At 43.6% G+C, this 16,355-nt stretch overlaps 1 protein-coding gene across 2 annotated transcripts in view; it reads left to right on the plus strand.

The window, feature by feature from the left end:
• stim1b (stromal interaction molecule 1b) overlaps positions 1-16,238 on the plus strand; it is a 29,877-nt gene extending 13,639 nt beyond the window's left edge. The window contains exons 7-14 of one of the 2 annotated variants that reach the window (XM_018730708.2): positions 3,643-3,820; positions 7,579-7,756; positions 8,372-8,539; positions 8,729-8,829; positions 9,006-9,238; positions 10,654-10,734; positions 12,398-12,461; positions 13,286-16,238. In XM_018730708.2, the coding sequence (XP_018586224.1) occupies positions 3,643-3,820; positions 7,579-7,756; positions 8,372-8,539; positions 8,729-8,829; positions 9,006-9,238; positions 10,654-10,734; positions 12,398-12,461; positions 13,286-13,808 (1,526 nt within the window). In that variant the 3' untranslated portion in view covers positions 13,809-16,238. The remainder of the gene's footprint in view (positions 1-3,642; positions 3,821-7,578; positions 7,757-8,371; positions 8,540-8,728; positions 8,830-9,005; positions 9,239-10,653; positions 10,735-12,397; positions 12,462-13,285) is intronic. The other variant, XM_018730709.2, reaches the window with a different exon arrangement.
• The last annotated feature ends 117 nt before the right edge of the window (positions 16,239-16,355 follow it).

A 16,355-nucleotide genomic window follows, 5' to 3' on the forward strand; every position in this document is an offset into this window, starting at 1 on the left:
ACTAACATTGCACCAGATGACCTCCTCCTCCTTATTCCGCTATCTGTGGGAAAACGGTTGCTGCTCCTCTAACATCATGCTGTAAGGCTTAATATGATTCCTTCATCTTTAACGCAAATTATGCAATCTCACTTGTCCAGTACATGGACTAAAATATGGAAGTAAGTGGCTGAAAAAACTTTAACATTTTGACTTCTAATTTAAAGTGAACACACGGATCTCTTGGCAGGGCTTTCAATCAGCAGTCAGTTGGGTAAAACTTCACAAGATACTCTCATTAGATTCTGTTTTCCTCTGGACATTGATAAGTAACAAAACCCCAGTCATGTCAAACAAGGAAATGAGGCCTCTGGTGTCCTTGCTGCCTTTGGAAATCACAAAGTGTCACAAAAAGTTGCTGAAAGTGAGTGAAAGAGTAACCAGTTTTGTATGCAAAAAGTGAGACAGCTAAGTGTTTATGGAGGGCTTTCTGAGAGTACTAGAGAGCTGTAGGTGATAAGGTCATTGGTCAATGTCTACAACATTAGAGTTGCACAGGAACAAAGGCCAGTATGTGGCCAAATTTCAAAAAGTTTTAAATGACTTAGCAGCTTTCAAGGAATCTCTTGCACTGGTTCTTCTGACTGGGTTGTTTGTCCTTGCTCATTGTATTTGATTTCATTCAGTGGCAGCACTTTGAATACTAGCATAAGGTTGAAGCCTCGTGACACAGTGGAGTTGTCTATGCTTGTTCATTCTGTCCAACTAGTTGAAGTAAACAAGGTCCCTTAAGTGTAATATGGTATTTACATTTATTCATTTAGCAGGTGCTTTTCTCCAAAGCAATGTACATCTCAGAGAAAATACAGTTTGTGCATTACATTAGGGGAAAGAGACATAGTTGCAGATGTGATTCTTATGTAAACCTAGTTTTTCTTTATACACTGATGTTCATCGCACAGGTAGGTGCACAAAATTCAGGATAGGCTAATCTTGATTACCTTCCTATAATTTTTTTTTTAATTATTATTATTATTATTATTTTTTTTTTTTTTAAAATGTACACAAACATTTAGATACACAGCTGCTACTCCTGTATCGTAAAGGCTTTTCTGGGCATGATCATACAGTTACGGTGCATGAACGTTTATACCATACATGAGGTTTTTAAAGCTCATAAGATTGGAAATAAATGACACACACAGTTCTACTATGAGTAGGTGGCATTTGTGTAGTTTCTCAGTAGTTTTTGGTTCTTCGGTACCTGATGAGTTATTTCACTGCTGTGAAACCAGTGTTTGAGACATGCCTGAGCGCATATAGCAGTGTTAACGGTCAGACATGTGTGCACACGCCTCGCCTCCTTTCAGGACGTTAAATGCACCAAGCCCTACTCCGATCTCCTCACCTTTCACTCACCAGTCAGAGAGCTCAGTCTGTGTAACATAATGCCCCCCAGGTCATAGCAAGTTCTTCCTGTGTAGTGTTTTTGCTGTAATAATCTGCATCTGGTAATTAACACATAGTGTCCTTGAGCATTGTCAGATTTTTGTTTTAGTGTGTTTGTTTGCTGGTGTTGAGCTGTGTGTGTGTGTTTTGGTGGGGAGCTATTTGCCATCTGATTCTCCAGCAGCTCCACTTGGGGTACTCTCACTACTTCCCCAGCTCTAATTTCCTGGAGTGTGTATGTTTTGCGTGTTGCTAATAGATATTTTGTATTGTGCTTGACTTATGCCTCAGCTCATCAGCTGGCTCTTAGCCCCATTATTGCTCTGGTTTTATTCATCTTTTTTTTTTTTTTTTAACCCCCCTCTCTGTATTTGCCTGGAAGGGAAACGGAGCACACCACAGATTACACATGGTGACAGGCTGGAATGTTTTCATTTGTAGCTTCTTGCTTGAGCCATTTTGCCTTAGTCACATAAGCAGGTTGGCGGTATATAGCGATGGTTAAGTGCCTGAAATTTCTCTTACTTCATACAAATGGCTGTGACACAGAAAGCAGTCCAGTACCCTCAGCCAAAAAGACTCATGTTTCACCCAGTAACATTTCTGTGTGGTCTTAGACCTGCTTTGTGCCTTCAAGTGTAATCAGTGTCTTTGTTTTGTTAACCATGTACATTTCTCAGTGATCACATGCCCCATAGAACCTTCTCCAGCAGACCTGTGGAGTGAACTAGGGCAGTCTTTATGGCAGAGCAGACAAACATGACCAAAGGCTGCAGAAGGTTACTTTCACATCAGTAACTGTTTGCATTCAGTTCAGACAAAGGGGTTGACTCTGGCTCTGTGTTCCTTCAGCAAAATACCCTCTCCTCAAAGCAGGTACAACTGTAAGGTCTTTAAGTTGTTTGGGATGGAAGTGTCTGCTCAGCTAATTGTTAAAAGATCAAGTGTTGACCCAAGTGCCCACAATGTCAGCTGCTTCTTTGCCAGTGTATTTGATCACTGATTTAAACACACACACAGACAGTCTGAAACTGCTTGTTCCAAGCGGGGTCGTGGCGAGCCGGGGCCTAACACGGAGGCTGGAAGGGGAGGGGACGCACGCTGAATGGGATGCCAGTCCATCGCAAGGCACCCCAAGCAGGACTCAAATCCTAGACCCACCAGAGAGCAGAGCCCAGCCAAACCCACTGCGCCACCGTGCCCTGTTGATTAACATTTCATGAAATTCATATTCACACATGTAACATTGTGGGCTGTGAAATTGTGAATATTCTGAAGAGAGATCATGGGTTCAATCACACCTTTACCACTTTTATGCAGTGTAAGCGATATACAAGTGCACTGTTGAAATAAATCATAGCTATTTCGGAGTTTTATTTAAGGTGGTCATGTTAAGTACTTCTACCAAGAGTTCCTTGACTGGTCCTGTGTTTTCCTTCTCAAACTCTACAGTATGCCATGTGTCAGTTGAAGCAGATGTTTGTTGTCTGTATGGCACCAGTCTAGGTTTCCACAACCCTGTGTTCTATCAGCTCAGTTTATAACACCAAGTTGTTATGGTTGCTCATTAACCAGTAAACAGGTTCAGTGGTTGATTAACCATTCCCTGACCTACTGGACTCATATGCTGTGGTCAGAGCTGATTGGAACCAAGTTGAAGACATCTAGATATGTATGATTAAAGCCTGCCCGAAATCTCCTTGATTAGTTCCGAAAAGTAACATGGCATCATTGGAAAGGTTCTGGCTTGGACCAGCTTCTACAGTAGTTGTTACTGCCAGAATGCAGGCCACTGGCTAGGGTTTTTTTTTTTGCCCTGTGTTTTGGCTAAATACCCCAACTGCTAAGCTTCCCCCCCCCCCAAAAAAAGAAAAGATATTGGAGAGTAGAGCCAAAGCTGTGTTTGCAAGATCTTGTATAAAAGCACTCACCCCCCACCAAGAGAATGAATGGTGTCAGATACAGAAATAGTTAACCTTCATGTGCCTGAGCTAGCCTTTGCTGGATAGAATCCTCATCATCGTCTCTCATCACCATTTATGTTTGTCAGTTTACTTTTATGTTAATTTCAAGTATGTATCATTTTAGATATGTGTTGTGTGTTGCTAATATAGCAGACAGTTGCTTGTCCAGTGGCACAAGGCCTGATCTTGTTCTTTTAAAGGCTTCCAAGTTTGCAATGTTTTACCCTACTCTTCCCATCTCATTCTGCAGTGAGCAAACACAGTCACCTGAAGGACTTCATGCTAGTGGTGTCTATTGTTATTGGTGTTGGCGGATGCTGGTTTGCCTACATCCAGAATCGCTACTCCAGGGACCACATGAGCAAGATGATGAAGGATCTGGAAAGCCTCCAGCGGGCTGAGCAGAGCCTGCATGACCTGCAGCAGAAGTGAGTGCCACTGGGTCTACATCTGCACTGTTAGTCCAAATAAGTCCTCCACTGTGTGGTGTCCCTCATTCTTTTGGTCCTCCATGCCTGTGAGCACCAGTACCTTACCTAGGCACCAAGAACATTTGTTTGATTTTCATGGGTTGTTGAAACATTTCCTTATTTTCATTAAGTGCTTGTGCATTTAACTTTTATGGTAGAACAGATTTTTCTAAAAACAAAGCTAGTTATTTATGTCAGTTATAACACAGCAACATGTTAGCTTTCAAATTGTCTGAATACTTTTGTTAGGCACTGTATTTGCTGATTAGCAGACTTTTCTTACACTTTTTTGGTATGAAAAGTTTAACAACTTATCCAGTTGCATGTTCACATCTAGTCTCTACAGAAACATGATGGTGGTTTGTTTTGTGTCCTCTGGCTTTTGTTTGCACTAATAGTCTGTACAGTGGTAATATAAATGATTAAGATGTCTCGTTTCAGTGGTTTTTACTTGTGCTTTTAAATTAGTCTTTGGCACCAGAGTTAGTATATACAAGTTTTGCATACTATTGCAAGTACAATCATAAGTCAGCTGGCCTTCTAATATACCGTTCAAGGGTTGGACAGTCAGTTCCTGTAAGAAGTCACTGAATGTAGTGAAGTTAGTCTCTGCTTTCATGTGAAGGCCTCTTTTCTGGAATGAGCGCCATAAGTTCTCTCTTGTCCAAGAATCATTTTGACAGGGAACCAGATATTTGGGATTCTCTTCAAAGCATGGGTGTGCCAGGTTTCTCCCATGTCTGGACTGCTGGAATATGTGTCCTATGCCAGCAGCTGGAGATGAGACATGCACACTGGGTGGCTTAAATGCTCTGCTTTTTTCTAGCTTTTTTTCTGTTTGGTTCAGCTGGAAGCGACGTATACAAATACGCAGACCCTTAAGTGTTTCCGTAGCACTTCCCATTTCTGGGATTGGAGCATGCGACCTTAAGTTGCAATTGCTTCAGTCACCCTTCTGTTGAAGTTTTACGGCTGAAGAGCAATTTGTAGGCATCGTCAATCAAACGGGGCAGCATGTGGCAAGCTCACAAAAGCCAGGGCCATTTCCTGTTCTTACACTTGCAAGGCTGCCTCTTCCTCACCCCACTCTTACTACTCCACCTGACTCCAGCAGCTGTTTTAAGCCATTGTGCATTCAGCCAAATCTCCCATTGGGGCTGGGGGTGGGTTTTGGAATGTGTGTTTGCTGTCCTTCTCTGGCACCAGTCAGTGGATCAGACCACTAATGGCAGGAAAAACAGAACTGTTTGGCATCCCAGCATAGGCGTATGAGGTGACCACCATCCTTTTAAACAGCTGGAAAAAATATCCAGAAATATCCCTAAAGTTGTGCTGATAATGAAATTGTGGCTTGTCTAATGAAGTTTTTAATGACGACTTACTTTATAAGGAAAGTAGTCTTAAAATTTCCCCTATTAATTTTTAAATATAGAATTTTGATCACATTCTCTGTCCTCCCCAACCTCAAAAAATTCTGCAGATGGCTTCCTTTTTAAGCAGATTCTCAGGGAAGATGTGCAGCTTTCACAATTCCTGTCTCAAATTTAGTCATTCTGTCATATGAATGATTCCTAGAGGCCACTAAAATGTCACTTTAGAGAGAGTAGGTGTTAAGACCTCCTAATAAAGGAGGACCGTGCTGTTAAATTCTCACACACACACACACACACACACACACACACATTTTCAGAACCGCTTGTCCCATATGGGGTCGCGGGGAACCGGAGCCTACCCAGCAACACAGGGCGTAAGGCCGGAGGGGTACGGGACACACCCAGGACGGGACGCCAGCCCGTCACAAGGCACCCCAAGCAGGACTCGAACCCCAGACCCACCGGAGAGCAGGAACCGGTCCAACCCACTGCGCCACCGCGCCCCCATGCTGTTAAATTCTTAAATAAAAAATGTTTTTTGACTTGTGGCTGCCTTCAACATTGGTTGCTTTGTTGTAAATATTAGTCTACAAATGTCTGCTACTGTGTCATTCACTGTTTGCTGATGTGAGTAAACACACACACAGAGCTAGCGTGAGAAGCAGGCAGCTGGCTCATGGAGGAGGTCTTCTGAACATTTCTTGTTAATGGCCAGGCTGCTCTGCATTGCTTTCTGTCCCCAGTGATGGGTTTCCTTTACCAATGGTGTGTCTGTCATTCACTCAGTATTTTCTTTCAAAGTCACTGTGCGATCAGACATATTCATCAAGGCTGCGCAAACTTATTGCCAAAGTCTAGCTTTTGATCTCTTAGTCAGAGGAAGTGGACGTGTAAAAAAAAAATAAATAAATAAATAAATAAATTCCTGGCTATGATGTCCCCTTTCAAGAAGCAGATTGGCTAACTGAGGATACTTTGGCTCATCCAAAGTTGACAGTCCTTGAATGAGTGACCTGCCATGAGATTGTGTTGGGTTTACAGTTGATATTTGACGTGTGAGAAATGTGCCCTCAGCCTGCTGACACTTGCTTTGCTGATGGCATGCAGGAGGAAGTGACTCATTGGTTTATCTCGCTCTCACAGTGTTTGCTACAATTGACTTTTTTTAAACTAGTAAAAGAAAACTTAAGACAAGCAGTGTCACCTGAGGTAACCAGTGTTAAAACAATGCAGATAGTGAAGGATGCTGTGTGCCAAGCTGGTAGACATTTTTATATTCTGATGGCTCACTGAAATGGGGCATGTATTAGCTGAGCCTTGTTGTGTCTTAAAATGGGTAGCATGCCACCCGGTGAAAAAGCCCTGAATAGCATGTTGCTATTTTCTTCTCCATATCTCTGCAGTTTCCGTCTTACATTCTGGTCAGTGGGTACATGTCTTGTTCTTTTGAGGTTAAAAAATGAAAAGGGTTCATATTTCAGGCTGGCTGTGTTCTGCAGCAGGCCTTATAAACCCAGTTTTCATTGTGCTGCCTTATTACTTTGCTGCATCTCTGAGCCACAAATTCTGATCAGATGCAGCACTAACACAGACCTGGAAAGATATTTTTCAGTAGTTCAGTCTGGTTATCTAGGATCACGTATCTGTTTCTTTGTCATTGAGCTGTCTCTCCGGAAGGATAATCCCACCCCCTTCAGTTACATACAGGCAGCACTGCCAGAGTGAGCGCAGCCTGGGACATGGGTGGACATAAATGCATGTCTGCTCAGATGGATAGATGCACATGCATAGTCCCTGAACAAACGAGGGAGTATCTTTCAAGCACCTTCCAAGTACATGAAGTCAGAAACCACCCCATACTGTAGGTCCTTTAAAGGTTCAAGATATTTATACTTTTGTAAACACAAATGCGGAGAGAAAACAGGCTTGCGGAACATCCCAAAATACCCTATGCTCCAGGAGTAATCGATGCTTTGGGTCACTGACTTGCTTCGACTGCCCACCAACTGTTGTGATGTATCATATGCCGTGACATGGCCTATATGAATGGGAGTTACACATGCAGTGCTATATAGTTCTGGTAATGAGGTGCTATAGCATATATAGTGAAAGGATATAAGGTATTTTTAGCCTGCCCAAAGAGTGAGTTGGGGGGGAAAGGCCTGAGCTCTGCTGACTGTCCTTATAAGGGACTAACAAAACTCCTGTCACTTCTCTACTGTTGGAGAGTTTAATCTTCATGCTCCTGAACTTTCTTCCTCTCTCATCCTTCTCATTTCTCCTTGTCTTCCTGTCCCCTTTTGCTCTTTACTTTCTTTACTTCTCTGTCCTGCTCATTATCAGGTTGCAGAGAGCGCAGGAAGAGCACCGCACGGTAGAGGTAGAGAAGGTCCACCTGGAGCAGAAGTTGCGTGATGAGATCAACACAGCCAAGCAGGAGGCACAGCGACTAAGGGAGCTCCGCGAGGGCACTGAGAATGAGCTGAGCCGGCAGAAATACGCTGAGGAGGAGCTGGAGCAGGTAGCCACCTGTCTGTGTACCTGTTTTTGTTTGGTTGTTGGTTATGGCCGTCTAACATCCAGGCTCTTGTAGGCTTGATCCCAGGTCCATAGTTTAGATTTCTGCAGTGAATTGTGAAATACTGTTGCAGTTACAACACTCCTTTTAGCAGTCAGTACATGAATGTACGGTTTGCTGTGCTCCATTAGTAGTGTGAACCTGACAGAACTCTTTACAGCATTCTCCAAAAGTTCTGTTGAGTAGTTGGCACGAATAAGGCCCTGGGTAACATGACAACAAGGGCCTTTAGTACAACAAGCAGCAGACTCTCTGACTACAGAGCTATGAGTCTGCCTATGCCTTTTTCTGTGTCCATGTGTGCTTTGAGGTAACCTTGCACTTGCTTCTTTGCTAATGGCGGGTACAGTGGGGAATGTGATGGTTTATACAAAGAAGAAAATCACAAGCAGCAAACACTTGTTATTGATTCTGCCCCATGAGGAGACTGACCCTGTCAGTCCAGAACTGTTCTTCAGGACTGGAGCAGAGGTGTTCATATTAGAGTTGCTAAGATTTACTCCAGTGGATCCTTTCCCTCATGATAACCACTATGACCTGCTGCTCTGACTCCTGCAGGTGCGTATGGCGCTGAAGAAGGCTGAAAAAGAGCTGGAATCTCGGGGCAGCTGGACTCCACCCGAGGCACTACAGAAGTGGCTTCAGCTAACTCATGAAGTTGAAGTCCAATACTACAATATCAAGAAGCAGAATGCTGAGCGCCAGCTGATGGTGGCCAAGGAAGGGGTAGGGCCTCAATCTGCTTGTCCCCTACCCATCCATCCCACTTTGCTTGGCATGTCATATGACTTCCTGTATGCCATCTTGTTGTTCTTGCAGGTGTTTCCTGTTTTGTGCACATTCGCTGCCATTGACCCGGAGTAAGTGGATGCTTGTGCTTTGTCATCAATATTCATAGTGTCCATGTTTCTGCAGGCTGAAAAGATAAAGAAGAAGCGGAACACACTCTTTGGGACCTTCCATGTTGCACACAGTTCCTCACTGGATGATGTGGACCACAAGATCCTGACTGCCAAGTGAGTTTGTTCTCCTAAGGCCTTGGAAGCATTCAGACATCTGTCTCCTACTGGTTTGTCTCTACCTCTAGCTGCTATTTGAACCTTTTTCTCCCATTCTCCTGCTCTTTCTGTCAAATGTTTTTCAGTTTTCTCCTCTTACTAACTCCTCTCTGTTGCCTTCCCTCTCTCTCCAGACAAGCCCTGGGTGAGGTGACAGCAGCCTTACGGGAGAAGCTGCACCGTTGGCAGCAGATTGAGCTCCTCACAGGCTTCTCCATTGTCAATAACCCGGGTCTGTCCTCTCTGGCTTCTGCTCTCAACCTGGACCCTGCCTTCGTCGGTGGCCGTGGCCCACCACAGCATCTCATAATCACCGACGACATGGATGATATGGATGAGGATATCCTGTCACCTGGGACACTGCAATGTAAGGGCCCTCCCATCTCTTCCGCAGAGGGGCGGGGGGCAGGGCCGCACAGAAACAACCGGGGTCTGCGGGTAAAATCCAGGAAGCTACCCATGTTAGAGAAATGATAAACCTGTCTAATGGCGTAAACCTCATCCCCTACCCACTCCATGCCAGACTATTCCCATGGATAGAAACATTAGTGAAAAGAGCAAAGTTTAAAGTTGGAGTTTTAGAATTAATATTTTGAGATGAATATTGTCCTGAAATGAATATTATTGCAGTACATGTTTTCAGGTAATTAATAATATGCCTTTAATTTATCTGTGGGGGGAGTTGTGTATTTAATTGAGCTTGCAAGTGTTTCAAGGACCTGTGATGAATTGTTTTCACCAAGATTGAAAATTAACTGTAAAACAAAATACACTTTTGAAACTTATCTCTGTGACAGTGTATTTTTCTTGCTGTCATTTTCAACTGAGCAAGCAGACCCAGAGCAATAAGAAATAGTGAGCACTGTTAAACCTAGGTTTGCTGTACTGCCTGCAAAATGTGGGTTCTCTGGCGCTCTCCAGATGTGGTTCCGGAGTCTCTCTATCTTTCTGCAGCAGATCCTTATTCTGGTCCTGGTTTCTGTTTGTAGATGCCTGCTTTTGCACTGCAGGACTCATGCAGTGGAAGTTGTTTTGCCAGCTCTTGCCTCTTGTTCCACTGACTGGCCTTATAGTGATGGCTCATTGACATTGTCCATATTGTAAGTGTAATAGTTTCTGTAGCTTTTTAACACCAACCAAGAAATGAGGAAGTTGGCACCAGTTGTGAATGGGAACCAGTCTGTAAGACATTACTTGGAGATATTCTATGGGCCAAGGTGAGAACAGATTTTTTTTCAGCAGGTGTGTAAAAAGGTGGTCAAAAATCTGGCATTTCTTTCCATTAGAATACCGGGACTGCAGTTTTACAGTTTTTGGTAAGGCTTTCATGACAAACATTTTGCTGATTTCTCCAATGATGATCTTTCATAATTTGTCTAACCCTTCACTGTCATTCCCAATTTGATTATCTGTGTATCTATATGTGTATTTTCTGATACCTAAGTCTAACCAAATCCTTCATTCAGCACATTTCTGACAATCAGTTTAAAAAACTTGATGATCTTTATGAATTTAAGACAGTTGGCTATTAGTACTCAAAATATTTGGCTTTCTGGACAAGAGGCAGCATCCTGTTGCCCTCTGATGTAAAGCTATGATCCTGCATTAAGCGGGGCAGAAACCGGAGACATTGGGTGTCTTCCGTGAATCGTGGAGGGTTGCAGTCCTGTATTGCAGTTTTCAATTGTTTCTGATGCATCGTAGTAACGACCGCCTCCCTCCCTCTTTTGACCTGCCCACTCCCATCTCTCTCCCCCGTGATTGGCTGATCCCGTTCCCCAGACGCCGCCTGGCAGATGGAACGTCGAGTGAGCGACCTGTGGCCAGTGGGCTCCGACTTCTACTCCTTGTGGAAGCAATCTGGTTGGCCAGCCCCTTCCCCTTAGCTCTTTTAATAAACACCTGTCGCTCCTAACCTCGCTCATTACCTCTTCGTATTTCAATCCCCCTCCCCTATACAGCCACACCCTTACAGCACCTCTGCCAACTTTGAATTCACTGTATTTTTGCCCCAGTGGGTTGGGGAGGTGGAGTGAAGTTGGTTGAATGGACAAGGCGTTTGGGGAAACCAGTAGTAGGGTAGACACAACTGGGTAGCTGTTTATTAATCTTCGGTCTGTTTTCTCTCCACAACTTTCAGCCTCTTTCTTCATCTACAGGTCTAGCTATTTATCTTCATACCTGTCCACTAATCAAATACTGAATTTACCCAACTGTCATTTTTCCTGTCACTAATACTGACTGGTACTCTAGACCCAGAGACTTTTTCACAATTGACAGTCCTTGTAAACAATCTTGACATGTAATAACAGCGACTAATATGCGGTGAGCCATAACACACTGTCTCAGTCTCCAGTGACTAACCTTTACTGGCAGTCTTGTTCTGAGGCCATATCTTCATTGTTGACCAATCTTGTCTAACAGGTTTTTAGCCATTTGTTGACTTCTATCTTTACCTTACTGCATTTAGATCTTTTTTTTTTTTTTTTTTTTTTTTAAAAAAAAACCCCTCTTCTCCCCCCTCTGGTGGAAGGTGGAACGGCTGAGCTAAAGATCGTTTTCTGAAGGGCACAAGCATGAATTCAAGATTAATAGATAGCATGTGAAGACATTCTTCCTTCAGTCCTGTAACTCATACAAATCTCAGCTGTCATTTGCTTGTTGGGATTGAAATTTCTTGTACATTGGAACTTCATTGCAGCACCATTAATGCCTACTATTGACCCACACACCTTATCATGACCCTTTGAGCACCTTCTAGAACCCTGTGTCCTGCTGATCCATGGGGAGTCTATAGAGTGCAGGAACAAAGCGAGAGGCATCAACTGGCAGCACAGTGCAGTGTCACTGTAATTCAGGAATCCAGAAACTGTAGCAGACAGATCATGCTTCTGTTTAGTGCCTTTCAGTCCCAAAACAAACAGAATACTTTTGTCTTCTCCCAGCTTTATTTCAGTTCTTATTTGAAAGTGAGTGTTGTGTGAGGTGGCATTTTGTCTTAGTCCCAGGAGGCTGGCAGGAGCTTAAGGTTTTTCCAGAACCTTTTTTGTAGTTCAGTTTTGGGTGCTGTTAGCGGATGGTGTTCTGAACTCCAATAACTAATGTTAAGTTTAAGGTCAGGACCTAAAAACCTTGGTGTCAGTAAGTAATAAGGATTATATAAGAACAGCACTCAGAATTGTTTTGTTTGGGTAATAATTTGTACTGCTGGATGATGACCCAATATCTTTCCAGTTTCTAAAGCTAGTCATTTCTGCCTTTCCAAGGAAAATCGGTCCAGTTTGCTGATTGGCTGATGAAGGGAATCTTCAGTAGACTGGCTGTCGAAGCCCTCACTGTCCTTGCCTGTGCTGTTCTCTGCTTCTGACAGCTTTTGCTTTCACCCACCCACCTTCCCTCCCACACACTCCTTTCTTTTCCTGTTTCCTACCACCCCTTTGGACTCACTTTGTGGTACAGAGTGTGAGAACTGGGTGCTGTGTAACACACTGTTGTGTGTTTTGTACTTGTGTTCTTCTTCCCACAGCTACCAGTTTGATGCCACTGCGGCAGCGCCACTTCGATGCTCAGCTAGCTGCAGGCTCACAGAGGTTGGTAGAAGTCCGGCCCCTGGTAGGGCATCAGAAAGAAGGAGGTGGCAGTGGCTCAAACCGGCCACGCTCGCAAACTTTCTATCGACAGGCTCGCAGCCATTCTATTGGGCAGCTGGAGTTCACCCCCCTACCTTCCCTGTTCTCATCAGTCTCGCACCCATCCATCATTTGCGCCTCTGCACCTTCGCCTCCCCTTCTGCTTCCACTTCAACCTCATTTCTCCTGTTCCACCACTGCCTCTGGCTCCTCTTACTTCCAGCCCATGGACTGCATTTCTGGCCTCCCACCAGCAGGTGCTGCTGCTATTTGCTCCAGACACTCCAGCTTAGGGTAAACCCTCTGCTCTTTCCTCTCATAGATACAGCTTTGGCTTGTGCTTGAGCTTTAAGTTTGTTAGAAAAACACAACTTTTTTTCTGTAACATGACCCCATCTTTTCTGTAACACCCACTAGCAGGACAGTAATTTCAGTTATTCCTTACCTACCTGCCAGCTTCTTTTTCTCCCCTCTTGACTGCTCATCACATGTACCATTCTAGAGACATGCAATATTCCTATACCCTCCCTTCCCATTTTCTTGGCTTTATCTTTGTGGCACAAACACGCTTGGACATCTTGGGGTTAATGCCTGCCCTTTGTGTGTATCAAGCTAGAAGGTATAATGGTTTGCTGCATCCACGTTAATCACCTTTACTCTGTCCAGTGAGTCCTCGGTCTTCGTCAGACCAAGACTTAGTGAGTTCTGGAATGACTGGCATGATTTGGAAGGATGTGTTCATATCAGGCGTTAAGTCTTTGTTCACCCTCCTCTTCTCCCTGCAGAGAGCTGAACCGATCTGACTCAGACTCCTCTCTGTGCTTGACTAAGGCTGCTGAACAACAACAACGCTTGACATCCTCATACGGTTCCAAAGGCCACCTCTTCAAGCCTGCTTCCTTTCTGCATAGCCACCCCCCCTCACATGGCCATACCCCCAATGGAGGGAACCGCCGCCAGGAAGGAGGAGACTGGCCAGAGGGTGGACCTGACAGCCCTCTGATGATGAAGATGATGTATGGTGGCATGGAAAAGTCTGCCAGCCTTGGGGAGATCAGCAGTGGCACTGCAGCCCTTGTGCTGTCCGAGTCCTCACGATCACTCAGCCCTACCTCCACAGAGCCAGACACGCCTTCACCCTCAGGGGCACAGCTGGTACCAGGTGGCAAGGCCAGCAGCCGCATCCCCCAGCTTTCCTCCAAGAAGAGCCCCTTGGAGGAGGACAGCGGTTCTACAGGCGAAGACACGGACTCCAACACCAGACCCAAGAAACACACCTTCAAGCTTTTCAAGAAGCAGAAGAAGTGAACTGGGCACTGCAGCTGCCCCAGCACAGGGTTTCTCAAGGGGCCACATATCTAGCCTTGTTTTTCCTTCTGGTTTTTATTCTTTTGTTTTCATAGGTCAATTCACCAGTTTAAAAAAAAAAAAAAAACATGGCATGGGCATTTCTTGAGTAATTTCCCTTTTCTTCCTCTGTGGACCAACGGGCGTATTTGGCCATTTCACAGTGAATATATTTGTTTTTAATTTCTTTTTCTTGTATTCTTTGTTTTGCCATTGTTAGAGTGGCTTGGTCTTAGAAAAATCTCTGCTCTTTATTCGTCAGGAAGTGGTGTCACTTTTAAATGGAATGGCTGTTTTTAGATTGTTGTTAGTTGCATGTGTCTTCTGTTTTGACTGAGGCGATTATCTTCTGGGTTCACTTGCTTTCTTTTATTTTTAACCCCTTGGTTAATGGAGCTGTTTTTTCTTCATTTGTGTATTGCCTCTTTTTATACCCCATTTATTTATAAAACAAGGAATGCACAGTACAACCTGAAAAATGCAGATCGCTACCACCAGTGTTAGTACTCACGTTGTTGTACAGAGATGACGTGAACAATGTTTATGAAAATATGCTTAAGCAGTGCACCATTCACAGATGTGGGAACACAGCCAAAGACACTCATTCCATTGGATCAATCTTGGATCTACCATTACCTACAGCCTAGAGCGACTAGGTCTATATGGCCATTCCACTGGTGAACGAGAGGCCTCAATCATTCCTCTCTGCTTTATCTCATCTATGCATGACTGGCAAAACTCTGACAATGACTGTAAAAAAAGATCAGTGAGAACCCTGTTGAGCTTCCTCTTGAAGTTCATTTATGTATGTTAGCTGAACATCGGTGAGGAATTAATACATTTTGTAATGTATTTGTTCTGCAAGTTATCACGTCATTGATACTTTGTATGTATATCTAACTTTGTGTTTACTTATTAAGCATGTTCTTCATTATATGCATAAGACAAAGAAAAGCCAAAATAATATATGCATCCTAGAAGATGGTTCTTACTTTTGTTTCCGTCACCATAGTAATCTTGGTGGAGCTGGGTCTTTGTGTCATCAGTCATTAAGTACTGAGGATCTTTGTGAGGCTTTCAAGACACATCCAGTTGGTTATGAGTGGTTAATCTGCAGAATTGGAAATGTCTAAATATTGAGAGATCTTTCAAAAATGAAGTTTAATTACAAATTGAGATGTTAAAAACCCATGAACAGGAGGTGCCTCCAAATGCAGGCAGTCGACAATTCAGATGCTGTTATTCGCGTACAAACTTCTGACTGATTCTCATTAGTGAAGTATAAGTAGAAGGAGCTCCTACTTGTCCCTTTATTTCCTCTTGAGTTTCACCAGTTGTGAGCGATATGTTCTTACACATGTTTGATCATGGTGCCTTCTTCACCCTTATTAAGACTTAAGTGAAAGTCTGGAGCTGCCGTTTTGCCTGTTTTTCTTCTGCAGTGCCTCTATTACAGTAGGTTGTTGGAATAGGGTAGTTAGTATATGGTGACGTGGTACATTTGTATTTCCACTACTTGTCTCAACACAATGTCCCACCTGTCGCTTAGGAAACTTTGAAACGCTGGGTGGAGGGGGATGTGGGGCTTTTGTGGGACAGAGCAGTCGAAGCACATGTTCAAAATCAGGATTTGGACATTCTGGGTCCACCCTGCACATTCAGCTCTGTTCCAGATCTACTTGAAACAGACTTTGTTGAAGGGAGCAACCACTGTTCCAGTGGCTAAAGATCTGGACTTTGGTCTCTTTGAGTTGCTGGTGCAAATCCCAAAGGGGAACCACAGTTGAACCATTGACAAAGATACCAAAATTGTTTGTCAGGAAATCCCCCAGATGTGAAAAATGGCTGAATGCATTCAATTGTATGATATGCAGCTTGCTGTGCACCAAGACAAATGCTAAGCCAATATTTATGCGAAAAATCTGATGGGATCAAATGACATGGTGGCATTCACCAGAATCTCTCATCTGGATGTTTTGATTTGCTGGGGGGTACTGTTCTGAAAGGTAAATATTTTTAATGGAATCATTCTTTAAAAAAATTCCAAATTTGTAAATATTGTTTGTACTACCTTTTTGCACGAAGAAGCTTTAAAAGGATGGTCCATCAGACAGCATCCACCTGTCAGCTGGTGGTCTCCTCTAGCTGAGATGCTCTTTATCTCAAAGCATGCTGTTTGCATCAGGAGAAGGGGTGGACCACAAGAGTGCCCTTTACTCTTTTTGTTCCACCCTAAAAATGCCTTTATTTTTATGTCTATTTCCTCTTTCTGCTATTTATAAAAGCACTGTATCTGTGTTTTAAAATGCATCACCTTTGATGTCTTGGAATATTAAGTCTCCAGCATTTTATGATGTTGAGTTGTGCATGAAAGCAATAAACTATTTTGAACACCCCTCCCGCTGCACATTTCTTTAGCTTTAAACTGTTAACTCAGTTATTTTGGATATTGTGTAAAGGAATGCGGTTAGGATAGCAGCCAATTAAATTGTCTGCAGAACTCGCCGA

The sequence above is a fragment of the Scleropages formosus genome, chromosome 4, assembly GCF_900964775.1.
Source record: "Scleropages formosus chromosome 4, fSclFor1.1, whole genome shotgun sequence".
NCBI classification, from domain to species: Eukaryota; Metazoa; Chordata; class Actinopteri; order Osteoglossiformes; family Osteoglossidae; genus Scleropages; species Scleropages formosus.